This window comes from Aspergillus multicolor (genome assembly GCF_047715735.1).
Source record: "Aspergillus multicolor strain CBS 133.54 unplaced genomic scaffold BDW74scaffold_6, whole genome shotgun sequence".
Lineage (NCBI taxonomy): Eukaryota > Fungi > Ascomycota > Eurotiomycetes > Eurotiales > Aspergillaceae > Aspergillus > Aspergillus multicolor.
In genome coordinates this window covers 442,539-462,230 of record NW_027395957.1, presented here as the reverse complement: position 1 = coordinate 462,230, position 19,692 = coordinate 442,539, and the positions used below count along the sequence as shown (strand labels likewise).

The following is a 19,692-nucleotide window of genomic DNA, read 5'->3' as shown; positions in this document are numbered from 1 at the left end:
AACTTATCTCACGGCACAATGGCCTATATCTTACCCAGATATACTATACTATACTTAGCCCTGTGGCACGTCGCCACCCGGGGCCCCCGCCTCAAGTAGATGCACAACACGCACGGATGGCATGATACCTAAGGATGATCAATCCAACTTGGCCAAGTATGGTCTTCGGAGCTAGAGGCGGTTTTCGGCATTAAGGCCTCCCATGTTGCATTTCTACTTTCCCAGCAAGGTTCCTGGTTTGTCAATACAAGGCTGCCAATGCCAAGCCTTGGCTGCTACTGCCAAGTTTGGGCGAGACAAGCCTGCCGGACAAGCCGGGCCTGCGTCTGCTTTTCTGTTTAAATCACTTCAGCTCTTCGAGGAAAAGGGGCTGAGTGGCCCCGGCCATGTGCACAGCTGAGTCCATGGGGGAGAGCTCAATTCCAAGCGTTGGGCAAGAATTGCAAACAGTTTCACTGATGACTTTGCTTAGGCGTCGGTCACTGTATCGGAATCTCGAATGGTTAGCTCAAGCACAATCCGAGGGTTATTTCTGTCACCCATTGAGCAAGGCGTCCAAGTCCTTCTCCCTGCGGCTGTAACCGCCAACCTCCAATTCCCCTGCAGAGTTTCTGCAGACTATCCTTGGAAGCATGGGTAGAGACAAGCCACCTGAACCCCAAGGATAATCTTCGAGATATGAGTGGACACCTCGGGTTCGTACGCAAGGGATCGAGTGGGATGACATCAGTGATCGTCCGGACCGGTGGTCCAGAACGCTGCATTACGGAGTATAGTCTGGGGAACATGACGGACCCTGACTAGCTACTATGCTAAAATAGAGTCTTTGGGGCCAGAACTTTACTCCGTACAGGGTCAACTTCACAGCCCTAGGGTCGGCATTGGGGGCGAAAATTGGGATGTCCTATCACAACCCTCCCGTCGAGTCCTGGCTCTTTGCCAAATATCAAGGTATAGGGCAGAAGTTAGACGAACGGGCCAATAGCAGTGCATTTCGAGAGGCGATCGGGTCTAAAATCAGCTGGAGAGCATCATGTTGTTGAACGCCGTGGAGGCATCACAGGGTAATCCGATAGAGATGTCCAGGAGACAGTGACGCAAGACGCGTCAAGACGTGCCCTAGGTCTCCGAATGTGAGGAAGAGGGAGTCTATATAAAGGGCCTGGATCGCCATCCTCAGTCTCATTCTCACTCACCATCACCACCACCATCCTCAGCTTCAGCCAAGCATCTCAATCTTGCCTTTAAAGTCAAACCAGCAACCCAACCTCATCAAAATGCACGCACCCACCAAAACCCTCACCGGTCTAGCCTTTGCCCTTCTGGCCCTCCCCACCACCGTCTTCGCAGACTGCAAACTCAACAACGCCATCGAAGAATCCGAGAAAACCAGCGAAGACCGCCCCGAGCTGTGCCTAGCGGAGGGCCCCAACCGCTGGACCTTCGGCCTCCAAATTAGCGAAATTGGCTTCCCCACCTTCGACGGCGACAACGCCTTCGCGGGCATCACGGGCACGAAGGCCTTCGTGCTGTTCGACGACGTCTGCACTCGCATGGGCGTTTACGCCCCCGACAACGAGGGCAATGATTGCGGGATCCCGTATTACATTGAAGAGGAGTGGCTTTCGCACAGGCTTACCGTCACCAATATCAACTTTGATGTTGGAAGCCCGTACTTTAAGTTTACTTATGCCGATAACGAGTACAGCTCCGATGGGGAGACCGGGCTTTGCGCGGATATTAGCTCCGGACTTAGGGCTGAACAGGCTTGTCAGGCTTCTTTCTCGAATTATGTTGAGTAGGTAGGGGTGAGTTCTACCTACCGGGGTTGTTGCTCGAGGGGGGGTATCGGGGTTCCTTCTGCGCTGAGAGTGAGGAGTGGAATCATGTGAGTAGCCACAGTCACCATTGGATGAGTATAGCCTTGTCGCGTCGCTCCGCCACAGCCTTGTTGCGAACATTGGACTTCGCCTTGTATTTAATGGGCTGAGGTCAAGCGCTGCCAGCGCAGTGCAAGGCTGATTCACATGGTTTCAAGGCATTTTCTTGTGGCAAGTGCCTGTTTGAGTTTGCATCGTTTTTCTCGCGTTGTTTTGTTGCATTTTATTAGATGCTTCGAGTTGGAAAGAATTGCTAGCTTTTATATTTAAAAGGACGTATAAGATATTGCTTTATCCATTTGCGCGGAAGACCAAGCAATTAGCCCGGATGGCTACACCTCTGGAGACCACACTTTCGAACTCGGTGGTTAAGAGACATTTATGCTTTACCATAAAACAGTAACTGGCTTTTGTGAAATTTTTGGGGAATCTAGCGCGTCTGATGTGATTGCTTTCCTTGCCACCGTCTTAAATGTGAATCTTGAAGAGACAGCACCTTGAATCCGTGATAATACCAAACGAAAGTAATATTATCGTAGCTACAAAAAACCCACTAAGCTAAGAAGGAATTTTCAAACCCCTTAATAAACAGCGAAAGAACTTGTCCTAGTCACCTGTTCAAACTGTTGGTCGGATTTCTGGCTATCACGCAATGCCAGAAGTCATGGTTCGCGGAGCCAATTGGCCGGCCGCTAGGGATTTAATCCCTACCTCCACAACACTTAAATGAACTAGGTATGAAGCGTCAACTTACCTGGCGGTCCCGTGGGAAAGTTCTAAATAGACCGACCTAGTCGTAATGGTGATAGAGTTTGATCCTAACAACCATTACGGTATGCAGCGAAGTGGATGTTGAACCGGACTTTTCTCTGGTTACAAAGGGCACCCCGGGTGTTTGAGATTGGCTTATTTAATCTATTTTCGTCATGGTCTACTGCCCCCGACGGTCTATGTGCCAGGGGAGAGTAGGGAACTCAAAAGATAGTTACTTTTGCTCTCTATCTTTTTGTTTATTTTGAAAGTCATGCGATGCATCCCCAAGCACCCGGAAACATACTATCTAAATCCATGGATGCAATATCCTACCCCGCATCGAGTAAGGCGGATAGGTCCGTGCCGGCGGGCCGTCATATGTATGAGATATGTTCTCGCCTGGAACTCTAATACAAGTGAGAGGGCTGAGGCGCCAGACGAGACGTTCTTATTGGGGAACCAAGACGCCTGTTGGCTACGTTGTTCCAATAGAATCTCTCGCCGGCCATTCAGTGCGGGGTTGTTACACACGGGACTTGGAAATCATAGTTTGAGGCTCGCAGATGACTGTGGGCCACGTTGCAAGCCTCATGCGATGCCTGGGAGATATTTGGTATGACTGGAGCTTCAGGATATCAACGACCTTGGAACCAATCAATATCCCAGGCGAAGGTGACTCGATTGCAGCTCGGTCGTATTCCAACCTTGAGATTAAACGATAAGGGGAGACGGGGGGCATCCAACAGCTGCTTTTTTGTCGGAACGAGCGGATAAAGAATAGAGAAGAGGTGGTATGGTACCCAATGATGCCATGCCAACGCATGGTTCTGCCATGGGCTGCGGCAATACACCAAGAGAACCATCACGCCTTGACAGGGCACAATTACATCCTTTTAATGAACCCCCTGTCTTTATTGTGTCGGAGAAGAGAACGGTTCAAGGGCGAGCCTTCATGCGCATCAGACCGCGCAATGCATAAAGCTGCTCATCGCGCGCAGGTCTGACAAGCATTTCAAACCAATTCAACCAATTCATACATCTTTTTCACTGTTTCTATTATTATCGTCATCACCTCCATCAGCATAAGTGTCCAGTTCCATCCTCCCGCAGACTTCAGTCATGCAGAACGGTCATATGCAGAACGGCATTAGCCATGACAGCAACATGTCGGGCGACCCAAGTTTCCAAGCTGGCTTTCACTTGTGGAAGCATAAGGAAGAGCTGGAGAACCAACTTGAAAGGAAGAAGCTGATAATTGAGGAAATACTGGAGCGCAACAAGGAGGAAAAGAACGCGCATTCGCGAACTCGAGAGGAGATTCAATCTCTTGAGCAAGCTATTGCAAAAGAAAGAAGAGTCATTGAGGCACAGAAAGAGGTGATTGAGAAGATCAAATCCCAGGCTGAAAGCTGGAAATCAAAATACCTCGGGGAGAAGGATCACGTAGCCAGCGCCCAGAGCAAGATTGTTGGCCTACAGGGCGAAATCACCAGCAGAGAATCAACCATCAATGATATGAAAAGTGCTGGCACACAACTGAGAGAACGACTTACTGCCTCAAGGGACAGAATTAAAGATCTGCAGATAGAGTGTTCTAATTCAAACCGGCTGTTGGCAGAAGCCAATACCCGCTTGAGTGAGTTGGAAGGATTTGCCACCGGCTTCAGTGAGTTGGATGAGGAACACCTGTTAGTGATGTGCCCCTCATTATCCCAGGCTTGTATTAACGGCATTAGGATCAATGAATATGCGTCCCTCTGGGACTATGCTAGGACCGAGATCCACTCCCAGCTCGAGATGGACCTTGATAACAAGGTGCTTCGGGTGAGTGCACGCCTCTTCCCGGAAAGTGGAAGATGGTATCAATTCTAACTTGCATTGCAGGATCGTTCAGCGTGGGAGGGACTGAGAAATTGCAGTCTTGCTCTACAGCACCGCGTGCCCCTCCCATCCTCCAACTCCCTGGCGGCGAAGCAAATGCGCCTCGCCGTTATCCTGGCCATACTGGCAAGGGAAATCGACAAATACATATTCCAGCCTACATACATCGCGGGCAAAGACTGTCTGATCCGCCCATTGTTAGCCGATCTGGCAGCCATTAATACCGAGAAAGAGGCATTTTGCCGGTCCATCTTGTTTTCACTGGACTCCGAATCCCAGAGCAAGAGCTGCCAATGGCGAGTTTGGAGAATAGTGAAAAACGTGTCATCGTACATCTGCCCTTTGCTCTCGGACGAGCAAACCAGTCAATTCTGTCAGAGTCTTGAAAAGATTGTCCAGAAAGCGGTTGAAATCTGGCATCCAATTCAGCATGCCAGAAGAAAGTACGAGTCATCTTTTGAACCTGCTGAGAGCGATGATGAATCGGCTGCTTTTGTTTTTCCCGGCCTAGAATCGGTGCAACCCCCGTCTAACGTCAAGCCCCAGCTCCAACACTCTCTGATCATATTCCCTCATATCTACGGAATAGAGGGAAACAAGAAGATCTTGTTCACTCCAACCTGGCTGCTCAGAAACACGGATCCGCGATGGGCGGTAGCAGAGCAAGAAATGGAACAGGGACCTCCTCATTCGACGATTGAACGGGTCATGTCAGTTCGACTACGCAAAATCATTGGCCGCAGATCTACCAATGGCCATTGAATGCCGTGTCTCCAAGGATGGAGTTGCGATTGGAGGGTGACAATAGCTTGAGGAGGCTTGGAATCAAGAGCCTGTAGGGCTTCACATTTCGGGTTTGTTAATTGTTTTAAGATTGACTCTATTTTTGATTCGTTATTGTGTATCTTATTTTTTTGACATCAGCCAGCTAGCCGACGAATCTATGTAAGCGCAACTACTCCACTGTAACAGATAGTACCTGGGCTATTTGAGTTTCCCGTAGAGCGATTTAGCGAACATTATAATGCCTGATAATAAAGCATTCCTATAAATAGCACTGTTTACACTGAACCTGAGAGGCGAGCTCGCCGGATGGGTATCATGACGCGGTAAATGCGTGGGGGATGCTGCAGTACTGTACTGGCTTACTATTCATGTTCCGATTTATGTTGATCTGCTTCTGCTTCTGCTTCTGCTTCTGCTTCTGCTATTGACTGAATTTCGTTCGCTACCGTACATAATCATGGTATGTTGCAGTTGAATCTCAAGTTATCTATGTCATCGCTTTGCCCTAAGCTCTCTTCTGGTCTGTAGTACTATAGCCATATTAGCAACGCTACAGTTTGCGACATCAGGATGCCTATAATTAACAATAACATTCACCCTGAATACTAGTACATTTTGAATTTACTTCTCATGTAGTCTGTTGCTTAACCTTGGATACAACTTCCGCCGTAGTGCTCAGCGGTGGCACGGTGAGGATATGTTAAAAATATATAACGCAAGGCTGTATTGTAATCTCCAACTCCAAGGGTCTTACAGAGCATCAAATAGTATGACTCCAGCACCCTCTAAATCAAGCTTTCCCTGACCATAACTCTCTCCATGGCTGTGCAGTTGGTGATGCTCGGAGATAATTCGGAGACGTCGGCCCCCGCCCGACCGATCTCCAGCTTCAGCTCCGTCTCCGGCGTTCTCACTTCATCCACCAGTCACTCAGCTTTTTATTTCCGACCGGGGGCCAATCAGATCATGCACCAACGCCAGCGTTAGTCGTACTAAACGTGGCGTATTGATCGGGATGGTTAGAAACACACGCGACTACCAATGCCCGAGGTGCGATCGGAAATTTGCGAGGCTCGAGCATCTGCAGCGCCACGAACGATCGCGTACTTACTTCCCTTCCCCAATCATCCATTACTCGCTAACATACAGGCCAGATACCAAAGAGAAACCGTTCGGTTGCGACAAATGTACGAAATCCTTTACTCGCAAGGATTTACTTGTCCGCCATGAGCGTCTCACCCACAGCTCGTCTCCGGCGGCTTCAACCCCGGGATCTGTCCCCGCAGCGTCTACACAGCCAGTATTCGATGGCCTCAACGTGCTGGCATCTGCTGTAACGGACCACCCATTTCCCTCTACGGGCGAGCCTGTCTTACCCGCATCACATGTTGCGTTTCCGACTGCACCGGCGCCAGAACCAGCTCCCTTCAGTGAGCCTTTCCCGTACGAGGGCGATGATTTCACGTCTTTCTTAGACAGCATCCCTCTGCCTAGTCATCCATATTCACCGACCTACCAGCCATTACCGCTCTTTCCTCCGCTACAGTTTGATTCAGGATCGGAGTATCCTTCGACTATTGGCCATGATGGAGGAGCAGCAACTCCGTCCCGCCCGGTGCTTCCTCGTCATGGGACGCAATTGCCGTCGTTGCAACTGGAGGAGTCTCAACCGCCTACCAGAACCCGCCCGCCAAAAGTCCCGATTGTGGTAACGACACAGTGTCGCGACCGGCTTGTACGTGAGCTCCGGGATTATGCCAATGTGATCCCGGAGCAGTCCATCCCTTCCCGCCATGCCCTCTCTCGGTGTCTCACGGGGTATCTTACTGGATATCATGATCACTACCCCTTCCTGCATATACCCACATTGAACATCGAGACAACGCCACTGCATCTCGTGTTGTCAATGGCAGCCTTAGGCGCTCAATATTGCCGGGAACATGACACCAGCATTGGTCTTTTCCAGGTTGCCAAGGCTGTAACTATGGAGCACATGCGGCGAGAATTCCAATGGAATGGACTCCACGATCATCAAACCAAGCAGGCATCATCCGTCGACCAAAGTCAGGATATTCTGGAGACTATCCAGTCACTGCTTATGCTGATGTCGGTCTCTTCTTGGTTCGAACATTATCCACCTCACTATGAAGGTCTGTTCATACGTAGTCCAATGGAAACCCTAATGCGAAAATATGGACTGAATAGCCTTCCCCGGCAAGATGGATCATGGGAGAGTTGGATTCGCAAAGAGAGCGCCAAGAGAACAAAGTTGATCGTTTTCTGTTTCTTGGGCATCCAAACGATTGTTTTCGACGTCCCGCCAAATATCTTGACCGAGGAAATAAAACTCGATCTTCCCTGCGCGGAGAACGAGTGGACCGCCGCTAGTGCTAGCGAATGGATGCAGTGCAGGCAATATGGCCGCGGAAGCCCGAGACTGCAGGATGCTCTGAACTCCCTGTTCACTCGTACTCCAAACGCTGGAGGCGAGTTGGAAAGCTTTACCTCTCTCGGTGGCTATGCGCTCATTCATGCTATCATTCAAATCATCTGGCTGATTCAGAAGGCGTGTCGTGTACCTGCATGTAGCAGCAGCTCCCTATCACCGGCCCAGATCACATCTTTGGAACATGCATTAGAGAATTGGTGTCAGTGCTGGGAACGCAATCAAGAGTCTTCAACGGATCCCTTCAATCCCAATGGCCCGATCTCATTTACCTCCACAGCCTTATTGCGAATGGCTTATATCAGGTTGAATGCCGACTTTAGCTCCGCGCGACGCCTACAGACCTTCAACCCAGATGAGATTGCAAGGTCTCTCCGACAGAACCTCACAGTACAGCGCAGTGACCGGCTGACTCGCGCAGCTCTGCATTGCGCTCATGCGCTGAGCACACCGATAAAACTCGGCATTAACTATGTTGCACGTACGCTGGTCGTCTCCTGGTCCAATCAGTACGCTCTTTGCTCGCTTGAATGTGCGGTTCTCCTGGCCAAGTGGCTGGAGATCGCCACCGTACCTAACCCCGAGCCGAGGCTGACAGAGCAAGAGACAAAACTCCTCGAATTTGTAATCGAAATGGTAATGGAGGCTCAGCATGGAGTGTCGCGGTCGTGGCTGTTGGCGAACAATACTCGATTAAGTGCGGTTGTGACCAGACTCTGGGCCAGGCTATTCACGGCGGACTATATCTATGAGCTTGTCAACTTGATTGGCCGATCATTGAACCGCTATGCAGATCTTCTGGAAGGCGTGGAAGCAGCTTGATTTGATGGACAAATAGCTGTCGACAACACCGCAGTTCCCAATTCAAATGTGCCCCTGAACGAAACTCTTTCCCACCATCCGCAACCGAAAAATAAGGATTAGGTGTCTGTCCCATGGTGATGTCAAAGGAAAAGAATAATGGAGAAAATGTCTGCCTGCTTCGACCACAGATGCGATATGGTCTGTGCCCCAAGGGGATCAATTGCCTTACAGAGTAACAAATACGAGTACGGGCCCCACCGCATCAATAGTCGAATCCCAAATTTTGAAGTACCATGGTCCCCGGAATCATTTAAAGACTTCGTTCCTTCGTCCTTACATCACTTTGCCTTCTGTAAGCTGTCTGAATGTCTGTCGATTGAAAAGATGAACAGGTACCCGAGCGTGCTGGTCCCAGGAGGGGGCAGGATGAGAGGTGCTCATTGTCACCACCTACCTATTCACAATTTGCATGATACTAACATCCGCGAACAGATGATGGCCGAATTGAAGTAAACCTCGACTCGAAAGCCTGTAGGGCTGTGGCAGAGCTCATCGGTACAAGCCCTGCTGAGGTGGATCACCCGCTCGGCCCACCACCGCCGTATGAGGAGATCCAACAAGATACCCAGCCAGCCATCGACATCCAGCTCAACATCGTCATCCAAGTGGTCGGCAGCCGAGGGGACGTTCAACCATTCATAGCTCTGGGGAACGAGCTGCAAAAGCACGGACACCGAGTCCGACTCGCGACGCACGATGTCTTCGCCACCTTCGTCAGAGATCACGGGTTGGAGTTCTACCCAATCGGCGGTAACCCAGCCGAGTTGATGGCGTACATGGTCAAGAATCCTGGGTTGATCCCACAGTTGCATAGTCTTCGAGCTGGAGACATACAGAAGAAGAGGGACATGGTTGCCGAGATGCTGGATGGGTGTTGGAGGTCTTGTATCGAAGATGATCCAGTCACAGGAGCTTCGTTTGTAGCAGAGGCCATTATTGCTAACCCGCCGAGTTTTGCGCATATCCACTGTGCCCAAGCGCTTGGAATTCCGCTCCACCTGATGTTTACTATGCCCTGGAGCAGCACGAGGGCGTTCCCGCATCCGCTAGCGAATCTGAAGTACTCCGACACAAGCCAGGAGATGGCGAACTACTTCTCGTACGGTATCGTTGAGTGGTTGACATGGCAGGGGTGAGTCTGACGAACTACTTACACATGTTTATTCTGACTCCGGCAGGCTTGGGGATGTCATCAACAGCTGGCGCTCGAAGCTTGACTTGGAGGCTGTCCCGGTTACAGAAGGGCCAATGCTGGCATCGACTCTGAAGGTCCCATTTACCTACTGCTGGTCTCCTGCTCTGATGAGGAAACCAGCCGACTGGCCCGCACATATTGGTATGGCATCCTGTTGCCCTGCCTCCATAGGATTAAGCTGACTCGACTAGATGTCTGTGGTTTTTTCTTCCGCGATGCGCCAGATTATAAACCACCCCAATCACTCGATGCCTTTCTCCAGAATGGACCGCCACCCGTCTACATCGGTTTCGGCAGCATCGTCATCGATGACCCCGAGAAATTCACCGCAACTATCCTAGACGCTGTGCGGACACTGGGAATTCGTGCTATCATCTCTCGTGGCTGGAGTAAACTAGGCGGAGAGCCATCTAACAGCATCTACTACATCGACGACTGTCCCCATGAATGGCTATTCCAGCATGTGTCCGCCGTCGTTCACCACGGTGGTGCCGGGACGACAGCGTGTGGCCTCCGCAATGGCCGGCCTACGGCAATAGTCCCATTCTTCGGAGAGTATGAGATGAGACAAACCACTTCGTTTTCCTGATACTAATGTGACTTCTAGCCAGCCATTCTGGGGAAACCTGGTTGCAGCCTCCGGCGCAGGCCCAAAGCCAATACCATATCGAGAAGTCACGGCGGCGAATCTCGCGGAGGCAATCGGGCTCTGCCTGCAACCGGAAACACAACGTGCAGCTCAGGGCATCGCGTCAAAAATGCAGTACGAAGACGGGGTCAAGACTGCTGTTGCTTCGTTTCATAAGAATCTGCCGCTTGATCAAATGCGCTGCGACCTGCTTCCAAACCGCGCAGCAACGTGGAAATGTAAATCACCCTCGCTGCGTTTGTCGAAACTCGCGGCGCAGATGCTGGTGGAGCATTTGCGGCTTGATAAGAAAGCTCTACAAGTGTACGTTATTTCTCACCTACGCGCAACACGACTCAGAGGACTGATGTATGCTCTCATAGCTACGAACCAAAGCCAGTGCACATCGAAAATAGACGCTGGGACCCAGTCACGGGAACTGCATCGGCAGCCATCGGGACAGGAACGAACATGGTCAAATCGACGGCTGATATCTTCCTCAAACCCTACCAGGAGTATCAAGACCTGCAGCGAGGACGCCCGCAGTCTAGACAGAGCTCTGAAGCCGCTGCCTCTACTCCGCCAATCTCTCGATCGCTGAGTACACCTCCACCAAACACAGATACCCAGCCGCCACCCACTCCAATGAACAACCCCAGTGCTCTCCAAGCGACGGGCACGATCGCAGGCGCCTCCGCCAAGAGCATCGGCAAGGTCCTGACCTCCTACTTCAAAGGCGCCATAGTGGACATCCCTCTCGCAACAACCGAGGGCCTTCGTGCCGTCCCGCGCCTCTACGGGGAAGAAGTAAAAGAACACAAACCCGTCAAGGACTGGAAATCCGGTGTTGTGGTCGGATGTACTTCATTTTCTCGCGGCATGTACGATGGTCTTACAGGAGTCGTCATGCAGCCTATTAAAGGCGCAAAGGAGGAAGGCGCCCTCGGTGCAGTGAAGGGATTAGCAAAGGGTACGGTTGGTGTCGCAGCGAACGTTGGGTCTGGTGTGTGCTCCTTTTCTGGAATTTATATGCTTCTATGCGCGTTACGTGTGGAGATTGTAGCTAATGTTGATACTGTGTTAGCTGCGCTGGGGCTTGTGGCGTATCCCGGACACGGGATCTGCAAGAGTATTCATTCTTCTGTAAGGTCGAAGACTAGGAAGGCTGTTCTGAAGGCGAGGCAGAGGGAGGGGGAGTTCCTTGCTGCTGCGGCGACGGCAGCTTCTGGCAGTGAAAGGATAGATAGAGGCGCGGTGTTACGGGCGTTTGAGGCGAGGAAGCGCGGGGATTCTGGGTTGCTTACAAAGAGGTTTGATACGTGGGATATTGCGAATAATCGGGATGCTGTCTAGGCTGGTGGGTTGATTCTATGCTCCTTGGTATCTTGATATCTCAGAGAGTCCAAACGATTATCAAAAGTCAGGTTATTGCTAGCGAATACCATATCAACTTCTCAACACACGCTTTTCAGTCCATACCAATTCATACCGAAAATACATGAAAGACAGAGACAAAGGATCACTTCCTCACATTCAACATCAAATCAAAAACAACCTTGCCCCTCGCATGCCCACTCTCCAAGCGCGCATACCCATGCTCAAACTGCTCCAGCGCCCAAACACTATCCACCACAGGCCAGGCCTTCCCTTCCTCAATGAGCTTCGATATCTCCTCAAGATCCTTCCCAGATGGCGTCATGATGAAAAACTTGTCAGTCACACCCTTGACCTCCAACCCCTCCGGCTTCTTCTTCTCAGGCGGCTGCACAATCCCAATAATCGTCGCACCGTCCTTAAGCGTCCACCACGCATCCTCAAGCGCCTTCCCACCAACACAGTCAATCACCAGATCAACCTTATTCTCGTCCTTCGCCCCCCAAGCCCTGAAATCTGTGCTATGGTAATCAAGCACCTCAGCCGCCCCGAGATCTTTAGCAAACTGCACATTCCGCCCACTGCACGTCCCAATTACTTGCGCTCCAGTGAGGGCCCCAATCTGCACAAGCCAAACACCCACACCCCCACTCGCCGCCGTAACAAGCACCCTTTTCCCCTTCCAACTCTGATCCCCAAACCCCCCAACCCCCGACTGCGTAAAGAGAGCCTGCCACGCCGTCTCCGCAGAAAGCGGCACAGCGGCACTCTCAACCCAGGATAGATTCTGCGGCCGCACCGCAAGTTCCTCGCTCGTTGCGATGGCGTAGTCCCGCGCACACCCGGGCCGCCAGTAGCTTGTGCGCGCGTAGACTTGGGCCCCTGGGGTGAAGGGCGAATTTGGCGGGGCGGTGATGACTGTGCCTGCGACGTCGTTACAGGTTATTATTTCAGGCTTGAGGGTCGCGTCCATGGTGACGAGGGAAGGCCAGTTTAGTTCGCCGGCGCAGGGGGAGGTTGTGTGTACGCGGATTAGGTGTTCGTTCGCCTCGAAGTTTGGGGTTGGGGGGGCGCGCTGGACGAGGGTTATGGTGTGTGAGGTGGGGTCTGCTTGGAGGAGGGCGCGGATTGAGGTTGGTAAGTTCTCGGTGGCCATTTTGTGAATTGGTGATGATGGATGTAAGTAGTTCAAGTCGATACTTTGGTTTGTTTGTAGCTGGCTGAGAAGAGTAGATTGATGATGCTGATGATGACCGCAGAAGGGCTGGAGATCTGAAAGACTATATATCCTGCACCCCCATGCTGGCGGTGTATGTCCCAAAGCCCGGTCCAATCGGCATACTCGGAGCCAAGGTGGTGTTGCAATGGTTGATCTAGATGCTCGTATTGCGAGGCTATTGCGGGCTTGGCACGGGCTTGGTCAATAGCCTATCGCCGGAGATCATGGATAGAGAGGCTTACCAATGAAGACTCCCGGGATACGAGATTATGATGGGATCAAGATCTGGAATTATGAGCATAGATTGCCTCTGCTTGCCGATGGGGTCTCGCTGCGGCCTCGTCATGTTGTCCCCCCTTCTGTCACTTGCGCAAGGTAATTGTCAGATGCCGTTATACGAAAGAACATGATCTTTTCAAGTCTCTTGCCGACAGATTCCAAAATGTACAATGACAAAGGTATAAGCTCGGTATCTTCTTGATCATGGATTGGGGCATATAGTAGAGCTCGATCGATCTAGATCTATACTCAATTGTAGCCTGAATACCCAGGCCTGACTCCCAAAGCGGAAGCCCCACAGCGCCTCACTATCTGCCGCGTTTTCCCCGGCGGTGAGCAAAAATATGGTTATCGGGCCCCGCGTATCGATTTTTTTTGCTCCTTCTTTACCTCCCTGGTATTTGCCAGGCAGGCCGCCATTGAACTGTCCATTCGCCAAGATGAAGTATGTTCTTGTCTCCGGTGGTGTTATTTCAGGTGTGGGAAAGGGTATCATTGCTAGCAGTACCGGTTTGCTGCTGAAAACTGCTGGTTTGTCGGTCTCGAGCATCAAGATTGATCCCTACCTTAACCCCGATGCTGGGCTTATGAACGTATGTTCCCCGCTTATTTTCTGGATTGGGTGGTTGCTGACAGCTGTGTCTAGCCCTTGGAGTATGTTCCTGCGATCTCGATGAACGAATAACGCGCTAACCGACGAAGGCACGGAGAATGCTTTGTCTTGGACGACGGGGGTGAAGCTGATTTGGATCTGGGAAACTACGAGCGGTACCTCGGTGTCACGCTCGGACGGGACAACAACATCACAACCGGAAAGATCTACCAACATGTGATTGAGAAGGAGCGTCGGGGTGACTACCTGGGCAAGACGGGTGGGTGATTCGACGCGGTTAGAAACAACGCAGCTGACCGGCCAGTGCAAATCGTGCCGCATCTTACAAACGAGATCCAGAACTGGGTTGAGCGCGTCGCCCGGGTCCCCATCGACGAGTCCGGACGCGAACCCGACGTCTGCATCATCGAGCTCGGAGGAACCGTCGGAGATATCGAGAGCGCCCCGTTCGTCGAGGCCATGAGCCAGCTCCAACGCCGCGTTGGAAAGGCCAACTTCCTTCAGATCCACGTCAGCTACGTGCCCTTGATCGGCTCGGAGCAGAAGACGAAGCCCACACAGCGCGCTATCAGCGACGTCCGGAGCGGCGGTCTCAGGCCTGACCTGATCGCCTGCCGCTGCGAGACCCCCCTCGAGGAGATGACCATCCGCAAGATCGCCGGTACCTGCCAGGTGGAACGGGATCAGGTCGTCGGAGTCCACAATCTGCCGTCTACCTACCAGGTGCCCATCCTCCTTGAGAACCAAGGGTTCCTCAACACGCTCAAGGACCTCCTTGAGATCCGGTCGCTGCGCATCGAGCCCAAGTACGTCGATCTCGGCAAGGCCATGTGGCACAAGTGGCACGGTCTGGCCATGACGCAAGACCACATCTTCGACACCGTTTCGATCGTCCTGGTCGGCAAGTACACAAGTCTGCACGACTCATATCTGAGTGTAACAAAGGCGCTGGAACATGCGTCTATGCACTGCCAGAAGAAGCTCAACCTCGTCTGGGTGGAGTCATCGCACCTGGAAGAGGACCACCAAACAGAGAACCCCGCCGAATACTACAAGGCGTGGCACGCCGTCTCCACCGCGGACGGTATTCTCGTTCCAGTATGTCTCAAGTTCTCTTTTTCTGCGTTGGCATGACTAACATCTTCTAGGGAGGCTTTGGCCAGCGCGGCACAGAGGGTATGATCAAGTGCGCCGAATGGGCGCGCACCAAGAACGTCCCCTTCCTTGGAATCTGCCTCGGCCTGCAAGTCGCCGTGATCGAATACGCCCGCAACGTCTGTGGCATGACAGAAGCCGACAGCGCTGAATTCAACGAGGAATGCAAGACGCCCGCTATCGTGTACATGCCTGAAATCGACAAGTCCAAGATGGGCGGCACCATGCGCCTCGGCAAGCGCCCCACCCTTTTCCAAGAAGGCACGGAGTGGTCCAAGTTCCGCAAGCTCTACGGCGACAAGCAGGAGATCTGGGAGCGCCACCGCCACCGCTATGAAGTCAACCCCGATCTTGTCGAGGAGCTCGAGGCCGCCGGTCTCTCGTTCATCGGCAAGGACGAGTCCGGCAAGCGTATGGAGGTCATTGAGCTCAAGGACCACCGGTGGTATGTTGGTGTGCAGTTCCACCCTGAGTACCTGAGCCGTGTTATTACGCCCAGCAAGAGTTTCCTGGGTTTCTTTGCGGCCGCTGCGGGGTGTCTTGATGAAATCACCGAGACGTTCCAGGGCGCGCATGACCTTAGCCACCTGGAGGTCCGCTCTAAGGCTGAGGCTGTTTAATTAGCGGGTTTGTGTTTGGTGTTTGTGCGGTAGATCATCTGGTATCTTTATTTTAAAAGGGACATAAATAGAAATGAATATATGAATCTACTATGAGAATCTTCTAAAAGGCAACAACTCACTATTGTCCCGTTCCTGGCCTAGCAAGGAATCTACCTCCAAGCAGTTCCTGCTGTCTTTGCAGAACAAGAAAAAAGTCACCCACTGAGCTATACCGGGACTTTCATACAAGGCGATTAACGGCATATCATGATGACGAAGACTCAAACCGACGATTAGATCTGATACCAGCCGGGATTTTGGCTTCTGTGATAATTGACATTTGTAATGTGGGTTATTATCAGATGTTCAACTGTTTTGAAGAATTCAAAGTACCGAACTTGCTTATTCTTCTTTATTACCCAGGTAGTACCTTCTTGTACTATAGTGTTTTTGTAGCATCTAAGTTTTCTGGTTATGGTTGCTTGCCTCAGACGAAAGGAGCACCCGGCCGGGCCTGGACCTGGTGCCAGATTCTCCAGATATTATATGGTATGCTTCCATTTTGCACTCAATAAAGGACATATACCAGAAACTACGAACCTGAGAACAAGAGAAGCAGTGGACCAACCTTGGAAAAAAGCTGATGGACCTCGCTATTCCCCGAGTCCTCCCGAGGCCATACATCTTTCCCAAAGCAGAGCACGGAAGTACGATGGATCTTCGGGAGGCAAGGTTACAACGTACGACCTCGCCTTTAACTATTGGCTTCTAGGAATCTTCGTCCTATCCAAGTAAAGGTCGTCTTCAATCGGCCTGTACTTGCTCTTATGCTTGAGGTGTCGAACCAGTTGAAGGAAATGAATGGGTTTCCTAAGCTCGGTGTGCAGGTACAGTGTATATGCATCTACAGAGGAGGCAAGTAACACTGTACGGGGCGCATGCGGCAGGTGCGCCCAACACCTACCCCGCCCGTAATCCCATCCATCTCCTTTCCATCACTCCATCAACTGAACTATTTTGTATCACCGAGACATTGTTTTCCCTGGGATAATCCCGACCAGAACTCGGAAACGAGATGTCACACGTTCAAGTTCTCCTACGTCCAGTGGAGAAGCCTCTCAACGAGGCTGGGTATCCATATTCTATCTGGCGATTCCCTCCGGATATCGAGTCGGAAATCACAACTTTAGCGACAATATGTCAGATCAAGCATCAGCAGTGCACGCCACTAGCAGCAGGCAGGGAAGAAGATATTCACGAGATCGACAGCTCAGACGATGAGGGAGATGAGAATGGCAGCAATTTCGCCACCGACGTCGCCGGCCGACTGAGGACGGCCACGCAAAAGTCGACCCGGATGAACTTTCTGGATCGTATGGCTGAACTACTTTGTCGCAAGAAGGAAGCACATTATGTTACCTGCACCTCTTTGATGGAGAGGGAAGAGGAGGCGACGATCCTTGCCGCTCGTAATGCATCCTGGGACGGCCTGGACATTAAGCTGCTTGAGAAGATCGCTAAGATGCTGGAGGCTGTTGCATCACATGGTAAGCCTATGAGATCTGGGATATGTCTCATTGGTTGAAGAGTTCTAGATTCGTCGACTGAGGATGCTTTTGACCTGCGGAAGGAGTTCAGCGACTACTATAGCCCACGCTTGAATCATCATGCGAAGGCTCTCCTAAATTTGCTAGGGAAAAGCAAGGGGTTAGAGGACTTTACTTCCTATATTAACGGCTTTTTGAACAGGCGCATCCCAGCATCAGCGTTCGTGGAGACTGTCGACAACCTTGGCCACAGCACTGACTTTTACTCCCAACTGAAGGACAATGTTTTACCCAGTAAGATGTACCGACAATGTCGAGAACTGGAATCTATCTGCCGTCCAAACCACTCGTTTGCTACATTTTACCAAGCCGCCCGCGAAATTGCCGGACTAAAGCGTGTCAAGATAGTGCTTCTCCCTGGGTACCCACCGAGGCAGGTTCAGCCGCAGCTCTCGCTGTGCTCAGAACACTACAGGGCAAGGCATCCAGAAAGACTCGATGTGGCGTTGAAGAAAGACAAATGGGTCCACGCTGAGATACGCATGATCCTGCATCTGTTCAGTACAGACTCTGTTGGCCGCATGTTTCCTTATCTTGGAATTAGCAAAAAGACCTGTCTTTTGTGTGGCCATGTCTTGAGTCATATGGGAATATTTCAGGCGCGGAATAATCATGGCAAGGTATATGGCCAATGGACGCTCCCCCATGCTATCGCTATGCCTGCTGCAATTCATGGTAGGCTGGACGCCACAGTACAAAAGCTCCGCGAGGTATTGCACCATGAATGCAACTCCGGGGATAACAAACACTTGGCCCCTATGAAAGAGTCTACTATCTCGACACCGGTTGCTGAGCGACATGATGCATGGTCGCCTTTCAATCGCAGTATCCCCGACCTCCGTTCACAATCTAGGGAGAATGAGTGGCTCTCAAAAAGGGATATGGAAGAGGCTTCTGGCAGGTATGAACCATTTGCAATGTGCTAAAGATAAGAACTGAAGCTCACTGGAGAAGGAATTTAACAGATCATCAAGGTTCAGGAGCGCTGCTCTCAAGCGCGTTAGATGACGAGGCGCAGTCTGAGATCGAGGCTTTCCACCCGGTACCAAGAATAGCCCTTCCATCATGCGGTAAATGTGGGGTACAGAATGACATGTTGATTTCCTGCCAAAGATGTAACTCGGTATTATACTGTGACAAAACCTGTCAGGAGAAGCACTGGATTTCACACAAATTCAAATGTCGCCTAGGCCGACCGTTAGATGAGGTGGACGATTTGATCCAAGCATGCTATGAAAAGACTATACCAACAGATGATGATACCGCAACGGCTTTTGGATTTTTTTGCTTCACATCTGGGTTCGATCGACAGCGACTCTTTAAATTGTACTGCGACCTTATCGTCAATTGGGGCGTGAGCGAGGATGAGTTGAGGCAAGCATGGAAATCCGACAAACTTAGAGAACTGATTAAGTTCCGAGGTTCACAAGTGCCCTGCGCTAGATTTAGAGATGAGGTACGATGGCTTTTGCATAACGATCAATTTGGCTCTGGCGTTGTGGCAAGCTGGAGTCTAGTAATGGAGACCTCAGCAAAACACATACTTGATTTGGCAGATTGCAGAAACCTTGCGCAGACACTGAAACCTCGCGAGAAGCTCGAATCCTACGTTTTTTGGTTGCAGATCAGAAACGGATTCATGCCAGATGTGGACGAAGATAACTGGATCTATCTTGGCTTCTGTACAGCCTCCAATGTTTCTCAGACTCAGAGAATCGCGCAGCTCTACGGGATGCTCATTAAGAGAGCCAAATTTGAAGAGTTCTGGCAGGCAAGGGTAAGCTCTAGCATGGTCGCGCTCTTCCAGAAGCACGGACTGGGCGAGGAAATACGGAAAATGCGAAACTTCCAAACGTTGATGAGCGCCATGGGCACTTGGTATCAGAGTGTGTGGGAATTGAAGCGGTTTACCCTTCTATCGCAACCATTTCCCCATCGCGCAGTCGCTGTCGATTACGGGTTTCGGAACTGCCAGACGCCGGTGGAGCGGATGAACCTGCGTGATGCATATACGCAGTTCTTCAAGAACGAAGGCGACGAGATGACTCTTCACTACGCCTGCATCGAAAATCAGCTCGCGAGCTTCATGGAATCAGAGCTGGGTCCGCTTTCATTCGATGCTGCGCTGTTGCACAGTCCGTACCCGCTCGACGGATGCGCTCATATGGGTATGATTGTTGAAACAGCGGTTCTCTGCTCAGAGTCAGCATACAACGAGGTCGAGAAACTCCATCGGGCACAGGGGCTGGACGGAGTTATCTTAACGCACCCTGATGAGGCTGATGCGGAATTCGACGCTGCACTCGAAGACCGAGCGGCATACTTGGGACGGCGCGTACAGATCCGGACTACTAGGATCGGTGATGTGACTATGCAGTTGAGGTCCGGAATGTGAATAGTGGTGGTCTAG

General features: G+C 51.3%; 6 protein-coding genes across 6 annotated transcripts; 5 read left to right on the top strand and 1 right to left on the bottom strand.

Moving 5' to 3' along the window:
- Positions 1–1,277: 1,277 nt before the first annotated feature.
- On the top strand, positions 1,278–1,802 carry BDW74DRAFT_176029 (uncharacterized protein; the record flags this gene model as incomplete). Its single annotated transcript, XM_073728494.1, has 1 exon — positions 1,278–1,802. One exon carries the CDS (start codon positions 1,278–1,280, stop codon positions 1,800–1,802), a length of 525 nt encoding a protein of 174 aa, XP_073585973.1.
- Positions 1,803–3,797: 1,995 nt separating this feature from the next.
- On the top strand, positions 3,798–8,568 carry BDW74DRAFT_176028 (transcription factor domain-containing protein; the record flags this gene model as incomplete). The annotated part of the gene is made up of 4 exons (XM_073728493.1): positions 3,798–4,321; positions 4,370–4,457; positions 4,518–5,224; positions 6,450–8,568. The coding sequence occupies 4 exons, from the start codon at positions 3,798–3,800 to the stop codon at positions 8,566–8,568; spliced, it is 3,438 nt and encodes a 1,145-aa protein (XP_073585972.1).
- On the top strand, positions 8,554–11,869 carry BDW74DRAFT_122197 (putative sterol glucosyltransferase). The gene is made up of 6 exons (XM_073722046.1): positions 8,554–8,983; positions 9,043–9,742; positions 9,789–9,946; positions 9,997–10,360; positions 10,413–10,757; positions 10,817–11,869. The coding sequence occupies exons 1-6, from the start codon at positions 8,707–8,709 to the stop codon at positions 11,784–11,786; spliced, it is 2,814 nt and encodes a 937-aa protein (XP_073585971.1). The 5' UTR covers positions 8,554–8,706; the 3' UTR covers positions 11,787–11,869.
- Positions 11,870–11,881: 12 nt separating this feature from the next.
- Positions 11,882–13,032, bottom strand: BDW74DRAFT_148785 (NADP-dependent oxidoreductase). Its single transcript, XM_073723785.1, has one exon. It carries the CDS (start codon positions 12,961–12,963, stop codon positions 11,953–11,955), a length of 1,011 nt encoding a protein of 336 aa, XP_073585970.1. The 5' UTR covers positions 12,964–13,032; the 3' UTR covers positions 11,882–11,952.
- Positions 13,033–13,708: 676 nt separating this feature from the next.
- BDW74DRAFT_148783 (putative CTP synthase) lies at positions 13,709–15,785 on the top strand. The gene is made up of 5 exons (XM_073723784.1): positions 13,709–13,898; positions 13,952–13,959; positions 14,008–14,177; positions 14,223–15,016; positions 15,067–15,785. The coding sequence occupies exons 1-5, from the start codon at positions 13,746–13,748 to the stop codon at positions 15,691–15,693; spliced, it is 1,752 nt and encodes a 583-aa protein (XP_073585969.1). The 5' UTR covers positions 13,709–13,745; the 3' UTR covers positions 15,694–15,785.
- Positions 15,786–16,750: 965 nt separating this feature from the next.
- Positions 16,751–19,677, top strand: BDW74DRAFT_176024 (nucleic acid/nucleotide deaminase domain-containing protein; the record flags this gene model as incomplete). The annotated part of the gene is made up of 3 exons (XM_073728492.1): positions 16,751–17,222; positions 17,271–18,183; positions 18,846–19,677. The coding sequence occupies 3 exons, from the start codon at positions 16,751–16,753 to the stop codon at positions 19,675–19,677; spliced, it is 2,217 nt and encodes a 738-aa protein (XP_073585968.1).
- Positions 19,678–19,692: the final 15 nt, after the last annotated feature.